Source organism: Melozone crissalis, unplaced genomic scaffold (assembly GCF_028551555.1).
Source record: "Melozone crissalis strain CALT ecotype California unplaced genomic scaffold, PUWL_Pcris_2 ptg000016l_1, whole genome shotgun sequence".
Lineage (NCBI taxonomy): Eukaryota > Metazoa > Chordata > Aves > Passeriformes > Passerellidae > Melozone > Melozone crissalis.
In genome coordinates this window covers 18,619,436-18,628,410 of record NW_026535794.1, presented here as the reverse complement: position 1 = coordinate 18,628,410, position 8,975 = coordinate 18,619,436, and the positions used below count along the sequence as shown (strand labels likewise).

General features: G+C 66.0%; 1 protein-coding gene across 1 annotated transcript; it reads left to right on the top strand.

Annotated features, from left to right (window-relative positions):
- The first annotated feature begins 1,164 nt into the window (after positions 1-1,164).
- Positions 1,165-2,097, top strand: PTF1A (pancreas associated transcription factor 1a). The gene is made up of 2 exons (XM_054274241.1): positions 1,165-1,789; positions 1,895-2,097. Exons 1-2 carry the CDS (start codon positions 1,165-1,167, stop codon positions 2,095-2,097), a joined length of 828 nt encoding a protein of 275 aa, XP_054130216.1.
- The last annotated feature ends 6,878 nt before the right edge of the window (positions 2,098-8,975 follow it).

Below are 8,975 nucleotides of genomic sequence, written 5' to 3'. Positions count from 1 at the left end.
ATCCATTTCACTCTAGTGAGAATTTTTAAGGCTTTAATCAGTGAGAGTCTGTTAGGGAATCATTAACAGAGCCTCTGCCGAGCGAGCTCGTCCGGAGAGGAGCAATGGGAATGGGAATGGGAAAGGGAGGGCGCAACGAGGCCCGATGAGGTCAAAATCGATGCACGGCCGGGCGCGAGAGCTGACGTGATGAATTTTGATGTTGCGATAGAATTGCCTTCAGTTCGAACGCCACGAAAAACCCGCGCCATCGATTCCCCTATGCCCGCTGTGACGGCGGCTCTGCTGGCGGCGGGGACCGGCACTCCCGGGGAGCGGGAGAAGCGCTGGGGGTAAAACGCGCCGGGTGACGCTTCCCGGTGCCGAGAGGGAGGCCGTGCCAAAGCCCAGAGGCGCGTTTCGGTAGCGGCTCCTGAGGAGAGGCGCCGAGGCGCTCCGGGCCCCTCGCCCGACGTGCGGGGCCGCCCTTGGGAGCGGCTGCGGGCGGCGCCGGGAGGTGCGGGGCGGTGCGGAGCTGTGCCGGGCGGTGCGGAGAGGTGCGGACCTGTGCCGAGCCGTGCGGGGCAGTACCGGGCGGTGCGGGGCCGTGCCGAGCCGTGCGGGACGGTGCCGGGCGGTACCGGGGGGTGTCGGGCGGGGCGGTGCGGGGCTGTGCCGTGCCGGGCGGTACCGGGGGGTGTCGGGCGGGGCGGTGCGGGGCTGTGCCGTGCCGGGCGGTACCGGGGGGTGTCGGGCGGGGCGGTGCGGGGCTGTGCCGTGCCGGGCTGTGCCGGGCGGGGGCTCCGTCGGGTCCCACCCGCCCCCCCCGCCCGGTGCTGGGCGCCGCCCCCCGGCCGCGCGCGGGGTCCCCCGCCCCCCCCGGCGCGCCCTGATTGGCTGGCGGCGGCGCCCGGCGGCACGCGCCCGGGGATGTCGTTATAAGACCCCTCGCGTGCCGGCCCGCGGCGCCAGCGGCTCCGGCCCCTCCCGGAGAGCGGCGGCGAGGCCCGGCCCCGCCACAGCGCGGCGGGCAGGGCGGGGCGGCCCCGCCACCGGCACCGCCACCGGCACCGCCACCGCCGGGGCGGCTCGGGCAGCGGGCCGGACACAGCGGCTGCGGGCGCGTCCCGGCGGGGCGGCCCCCCTGCCCCGTCCCGTCCCGTCCGCGCCGGGCCCGGGAGCAGCATGGAGACCGTGCTGCTGGAGCACTTCCCCGGGGGGCTGGACTCCTTCTCCTCGCCCCCCTACTTCGACGAGGAGGATTTTTTCTCCGAGCCGCCTCCGCGGGACGTGCTGGCCGCGGACGGGCTGCTGGAGCCGGACGTGGATTTCCTCAGCCGGCAGCTGCAGGAGTACTACCGCGACGGCGGCGACCCCGAGGGCGGCTACCGCTGCCCGGCGCCGGCCGCCGCCTTCCCGCCGTCTCCCGCCTCGCCCGGCTTCGCCTACGAATGCTGCGGGGCGGCGGGCGCCGCCCTGCTGTCCCCCGGGGGGCGGCTCCAGGCGCTGGGCTCGGCCAAGCGGCGGCGGCGGGTGCGCTCCGAGGCGGAGCTGCAGCAGCTCCGTCAGGCCGCCAACGTGCGGGAGCGGCGGCGGATGCAGTCCATCAACGACGCCTTCGAGGGGCTGCGCTCGCACATCCCCACCCTGCCCTACGAGAAGCGCCTCTCCAAGGTGGACACGCTGCGCCTGGCCATCGGCTACATCAACTTCCTCAGCGAGCTGGTGCAGTCCGACCTGCCGCTGCGCAGCGCCAGCAGCGAGAGCCCCAGCCAGCCCAAGAAAATCATCATCTGCCACCGCGGCACAAGTAAGTGGCGGGCCGGCGCGGCTCGGTACGGCCCGGCACCGCGCTCCGCAGGAATGCCGGCCCCGGCAATAACCCCCTGCCTCCCTTTTCCCTCCTGCCCTCCAGGATCCCCCTCTCCGAGCGACCCCGACTACGGACTCCCCCCTCTGGCCGGTCACTCGCTGTCGTGGACTGATGAAAAGCAGCTCAAGGAACAAAACATCATCCGGACAGCCAAAGTGTGGACCCCCGAGGACCCGCGGAAGGTGAACAACAAACCCTCCGTCAACGACATAGAGAACGAGCCCCCCTTCGACTACGTGGCGTGAGGCGCCGCGCGGGTGGTCCCCGCCCCCGCCCCTCTGTACATGCTGTATGTAGAGACCTTTATTGTATATGTAATTTAAGATTCAGACTCTAAGGGCAATCAAATTTATTTATCTATTTATTACGGAATAGTGATAATGAGGTAGAATCGTTTGTTTTGAATATATAATTTATATAATTTATCTTGATTTTTTTAAAGATATGCAATAGGTTTATTCCACCAGCACCTTTTTTTTCTTTTTTTCTTTTTTTCTTTTTTTTTTTTAATTTTAATGGGGGAAATACGTCAGAACCTGTGAAAGTAATTTATTGCCGCACGTGGACTCTCCTTGTGTTTGTTAATAATAAACCCGAATTGTACGTTGTGGAGCAGTATATTTGTGGGAAGCGGCTTCCGAGAGCCCCGCCACATCCCGAGGAAGCCTTGCAATGAACGCCTGGACCGGTGTCCCAGCGGGGAGAGCCCCAAGGCTCATGGCACCCTCAGCCCAGATTGCTGGCCCCGCTCTGCCCCACCGCCGGCTCGGGCTGCGCTTATAGCGCCGGGGGGACGGGGACGGGCGGGGACACACTTTCCCCTTCTCTCCACCCCTTTTGACGTCCTCTCCTGAAGTGCTTCCAACTGATGTCTTTGTGTATCTCTAGAAGGTCCCCTCCTTTCAGTGTCTCAGCACCGCTTGTGGTTTCCAGCTGGAAGACCCGAGCCCCCCAACACAAACCTTGCGAGGGTGTGCGTCCCTCGCCTCGTACCCCCGACCGCGCCGCCGTGGGAATGGGCGCGCTGTCCAGAGCCGCACAAAGCTGCTCCTGAAGCTGCCGGGGAGGGAAGGGCGAGGCCGGGACCGGGCGGGCTTGGGGCTCTGCCGGCTGCCCCGAACCTCCCGCGGTTCCCCCCGCGGCCGCGCCTTGCAAACAAACCCCGCGCTCCTCGCCCCGGGGCTGCCGCTGGGGGCGGGGGGACAGGGGCATGGCAAAGCCATCGTGCAACTGGTGGCAGAATGGCTCCGGTAGCCCCAGCTCGGCGTGCCCGGCTGCGGAAGGGACGGCTGGGCTGCACCTGCCCGGGGGCGAGGGGTGGGGGCGGCCGGGGCCGGGCGGGCCGGGGGCTGCGAGCGCTCCCGGCGGGGGCGGGGGGCTCGGCCCGACGCCGCAGGTGCTGATTTTCCCGTGGCACCCGCGGCTCGGCCCCGACGGCTCAGCCCCCGGCAGAGCCCCAGATGCCCGGGCCGGCCCGCGGCCGGAGCAGCGCTGTCCCCGCGCGGTGCCCAGGCGGATGGGAACGGCCCGGGTGAGCCAAGGCATAATTATAACTCATCATATACTGTACATCTCTCCTTCTCCTTTTTTTTTTTTCCAAACTGTCTCAAAGTGGGAGCAATATGTTGCATGCATGCTAATTGCATTAACCTAGTTAAACACATTTAGTTCCCTAGCGCGGATGGCATGGATCTATTCCAATAGCAATTAGAGGAGCTACTTACACACACAAACAGGCCGAGGCTGGGCCGGGCCGGGGGCTGGGTGGGGAGGGGGTGTCATTGCTTATTTATTTGGTCACTTTTCGTGCGATTCTGGGCTGCGGCAGGGCTGACCGGCCGCAAGCCTCGCCCCGTCCGGCGGCAGGCGGGCGGTACCGGTGTCATTGAACTTAAACGGGGCTCTTTGAGAGAAAAAGAGCCGACCTATAATTCGATCTTGTCCTGTATTAGGACCTCATTAAACACAGAAAGTCGCTTTTTCACAAATGCTTCCATCAGGCATGTAATCTCATTACACTCATTAGAAAGTCAAATGTTAGTCGGACTTCAGTTTAATTATAAGTTATGGAAGTGTTGTACCGTTTCCTTCTGTGTATAGCCTCGTTCGTCTCAATTGGCTTTGGTGATGCGATTCCCCCACAATTAAAACACTACAATCATTGTTATGTGGCACCTTTTCTTTGGCGTGCCACTTTTTTGTGATTCAATGCTTCAACACATCCTTTAGTATGGTGCAGATGAAGCGGAAGAGCCGGCCTTCGCATGTAAAGCACCAGGGTCTCTATCTTGTCACTCTCCCGTCTTGACTTGGCAAGTCCCTTTAAACGCAATCTTCAAAGAGACTGACAGCTCCTTTTGACTGACTCATCATCCATTCACCCCAGCGCCGCGCTCCTGCCACAGAATCCGCGGCGCAGAGCAGGACGGACCCGCCTGTGCAGGTCCCCGGCCCAGAGGCGGCTCACGCAACGCCGCTCGCAGCGTTTGCGGCGGCTCTGGGGGGTTTGCTGCTGGGGAACACGGCTCGGCGCGGTACGGACCCGCGTGGGGAAGGCGTGACTGACAGCCACGCAACCCCAGTTGGCAGCCGCCCGCCCCCTCCTCCCCGCGGCCGTGAGCTGCACCCTCTAGCGCTGCCCCCGAGGCCCCGTGGGCAGCGGCTCCCCGCCCCCTGCCCCGCTCCCGGAGCCCCCGCTGTCCCCCCAAACCCGCACCGGCTCCGTGGGGCCGCCCCTCCGCGTCCGCACTGCCCCGACGGCGCCCCGGGGGCGGGAGAGGCCGGTCCGAGCCCCGGGACCGTCCCGCCTCCCTCCGCCGCTGCCCGCAGCCCAGCGGGAGCTGGAAGGGAGGGTCGGAGAGAACAAAAGGGGGGGAATCCCCAGCCCCGCTTGGGGCGGGAGGGAATGTTAGAGGCACTTGCGGGCGGTTTGCTTCCCACAGGGTCGCAGCAGGGAGGTGCGGATTCTAGGTGTGCGGGCCGGTGCTGTGCTTCCCGAGCCAGCATCGCTCGTGATGCCCCAGGTGTAAAGACGACTTAATTACCGAAACCGACAGTCCTCCGTAAAAAAAACCCCAAACCAAACCAAAAACCCTAAATCCCAACGACAACAACAACAAAAAAACCCAACCCGAAAAACCAAAGCAACGAACAAAACCCAAAAAACAACAAGCCCCCCACCCAAAGGAAGGGAAGCATCAGACCGCTCGCCTGCACAGCCAGCAAAGGGACGGGAAGGCGTGCGTGACTTGTGGGCAGAGCGGTGCGCAGGCAGGGGCTGCCGTGGGCACTGTGAACCCGTCCCGCCGCGGTTCCCAGGGCCTCTCATCTGCCGGCAGTCGGGTGAGCGCCCTGCGAGGCGCGGGGCGTGAAGCCTCCCGAGCCCGGGATCTCATCCCTCTTTCATTCACGCATCTCTCGCTGGCACCGAGTACCAGCTGCGAGGTCGAACAAACACCAGTTGAGTGTCCCCTGGTAAACCTCCCGCTTTCCAAAGCATCCCGCAGCCGGTGGGAATGGTCCTAAATAACTCCACAACAAACCGCGCTGCCGAGACCTGGAAGCGTGGGCGGGAGGCGATTCCCACGACGGGGCCGGGGTCTGGCCAACAGGTGCTCGGGTTTGGCGGAGGGCGCCGGGGGAGCCCGGGGAGGCAGAGCCTCCGCTGCCAGAAAGCAGCCTGCTCCGGCGCCTCCGGCTTTACATGGCGTGGAAGCCGCAAACAATCGCAATGATATCTTTATTGCTAGGTTCATGTCCTGGGCTATAACATATCAATCCCTGTCGTGGTTCTCTCGGATGCACCTGGTATTTCAAACTTGTTCTTTTTGTGCTTCTGGGTCCTGGACTGCAGCTGCCTAAAGCGAGCAAAGAGAGAGGCCCTTACAATGTGTCCAAGACGTGTTGGCATGGTTTGCTTGTCTTTAATGTACCATTAACTATTGTCTTTACACAATATGGGAACTGTAAAGCATGACATGTGTTATAATAAAACACATTTTCAACGATACACTTGGACTCGGCGCTGGGATGCAAGCAAACAAACAGGCCCAAATCTTGTTTTGTCTCCCTCGCTAAGCCTACTGGCAATTAAACTTAAGACCACTGCTTTCCCCTGATCAGCCAATTAAATTTTATGTCTCCTAATTTTTCACATAGAAAAAAAGTCTCGGTGCCGGCCCCTAAAGACATTGATTTTCTTGCTATCACCTGGCGCTCAGACCTTAGTTCCATTTATCAAGAAGGGAAACGTCAGGCGTTGCATAAAGTGACTCTGTTACCATAAGGCTCTCACCATCCTGCCCTATTGTTTTCCCTTGTTAATAACTCATTACCAGGATTTAACAAATCAACCATTACATATGTTTTGTGTCTCCATATTTTGATCCGTACGATTAAGCAGATGTTACGATTGAAAATTGAAAAGTCCAAGGCTACTCTCGTCTGAAAGAAAGAGGGCAGCCTCAAACAACGAGCTAACAATGAGATTCAGAAGATCTTCAGAAAAACATTTACGACCAATAAACAGACTCCAACCTGCTCCATTTCAACCATTGTGCGCCTTAGGGGAATAATTAGGTTGAATAGGAAGAGGTCCGCGGGGTTTTCAATGCCAAGCCCACAGGTGCGGGGTGGCACGATGAATGATCCGCCTGATTTTTGCCAGGCTCAAGGGCCCTTCTCCTGGCCGGGCGAGCAGATACGAAATATTGTCATTTCTTTTAATTCACGGCGTTACTCTCAGGGCGAACAAAGGGGCGGGGGATGAATGGCTCCGGCTGCAGGCGAGGCGCGCCCGGCCGCCGCTGGCCTCTCCGGAGACCGCCCGGCGGGGCCGAGCGCGCCGCCACCGCCTCTCCCGGGGCCCGTCCGGCCTCGGGGGGGTGTCCGTGCCCCCCGAGCCGCCGCGCGCCCCCCGCGCCGCTCCCCTCGCGCCGCCGCCGCGGCCCCGCGCCGCCCCCGCGCCCCGCGCCGCCGCGCGCCTCGCCGGGACCGGACCCCGCGCGGGCGCACGTGCGCCCCGCCGCTCCCCGCGCCGCCGCCGCGGCCGGGAGGGGGCGGGCGGGGCGGGCCCGGGCCGGGGGCGGCTCCCGGCCGCGGCCCCCGGTGCGGACCCGCCGCCGTCGGGGCTCCGGCGGGCGGCAGCGGGCGGCGGCAGCGGGGCTCTCCCGCCCGCCGGCCCGCGTTGCGCATGGAGGTCTCCAAGAGGGGGCCCGGCTGCCGGGAGCCCCCGCGGGCGAGGGCGGCGCCGCCCCTGTGCGGTGGCCGCGCCGGGGGCGGCCCCGGGGGGGGCCCCGCCAGGAGCCGTCGCGTGGCGCCGCGGGGCCGCCTCTGGCGGCGGCCACGCCGGAATGAGCGGGGCTCCCCCCGGGCGGCCCCTGGGGCGGCGGCGCCGGCTCCGAAGGCAGCGCTCCACTTTGCGTCTGCGGGCGCAGTAGCCGACCGGGCGGCCGGGAGCCGGCACCCGGGGCACCCACGGGAGCGCCCAGCCCCTGCCCGCCCCGGTCCCCGCGTCCCCAGCCTCCGCCTGCTGCCCCGGACGGGCGCGGACCCCGCTTTTCCCGTGCACCTGCCCTGCGCAACCCGGAACGCCGAGCGGCTTGGAGAAGGCAGGGCCGGCCCGGTGCCGCCGTGTCAGCCCCGTTCTGGCGCCCCGCGGGACAGCACCGGGGTGCCGAGAGGCTCTGCCCGGCCCTGCCCGGCCCCGCCCGGACGGACCGTGGCCATCCCGGTCCCCCTGAGCCTCGCCACGCCGGGATTTCCAGCTGGAACGGCGCGGCCCGAGCCTGCGGCCCCGCCGGGCGGGGGCTGTCCGCTCCCCCAGGACTGGCAGCGCCGCGGGGCCGCACGGGCCGGAGCAGCCGCCGCCAGCGCCCCGCGCCCCGACGGGGCCGAAGCCCTCTGCCGTACCGGGGCGCGGTGAGGGGGCCGGGGAACCGGGCAGAAAGAGGGGACTCCTCGGCGGAGGAGCTCCGCACACCCCGGGTGGATGAAGGCGGCTTCCCGTTCTGGGAAATGCCTCCGCCGAGCGCCCCGACGGCTGCGCAGGCCCCCAGGTTCACCGGGGGCCGGGACCGATTCAGAGCGGCCGCTCAGCGCCCCCGCCTTCCGCGCTCCGGCCCCGGGCAGAGCCACGGCCGGGCCGGAGCCACGGCGCGGACCGGGCGGACGCTCCACAGAGGATGGCGGGCGGGGACGGCCCCGAGCTAGGCGGGGATCCCCGATAGCTCCGACCCCCACTCGGGCGGTACCACGGGGAGCTGCCCCTTGCCGCTGAAGCGAGAAGCGGCTCGAGGCGCGATGGGGCGAGCGGGGAGCGACCCTCTAGTGTTAACGCGGCTCGGAGAGCCTCTCTCGTGCCGGTGGGCTGGGAACGGCTGTTTTGGGAAACGGGGGAAAACGCGGTGCCTCCGGGACGTGTCTGACCGATCGTGCCCGCCGGCGTGGGGAGCGCGGGGTCGGGATGCGCGGAGCACTGCGGCCCCCCCTCGGCGGAGCGCAGCCCGCGACAGTGACCTTCCCGCGGGGGGGACCGGGACGCGCCTTTCACGGAATTAGCCGCACAGACGTCTCGCTATAACTTTTGTTCCCTGCCACCGCCCGGACACGGCGCACCCGCTCCGCAGCCAACCCGTCCCGTCCCCGACGGCTCTCGCCGTGCCCTGCCCCGACAATGCGTGAAATGCATCACTGTCACCGGGCGCGGGTGACAGATGAGGCGAAGGCGCGGACCCCTCGCCAAGGTCAAGTTGAAGATGCCGGTGGCGGTGCGGTCGCCGCCGGCTGAAGCTGAGCGAGGCCCTGGCGGGGGCCCTTTCCGAGGTTTTATTTCCAGCTCCCCCGTTTCCCCTGTGCCGGCCCTGGCTCCGGGGACCGGCGGGGCCGAGGCGCGCTCCGAGGGCGCGGGGTGCTGCTCGGGGCTGCGCGGGGGTGCTGCCGCCGCCGGATGCCGGAGTGCCGGGCCCCGGGGGTGCGGGTCCGGCCCAGCCGGGCCGTGCTGGGCCGGGCCGGAGCGCGGAGCTCCGGCTGCGGTCACAAGCGCGGTCACCGCCTTGAAATAAACTGCGAAACGCTTCGGGGTCAGTTTTACACCGCGTTCAGCAAAAGTTTTCCAAACGGAGTC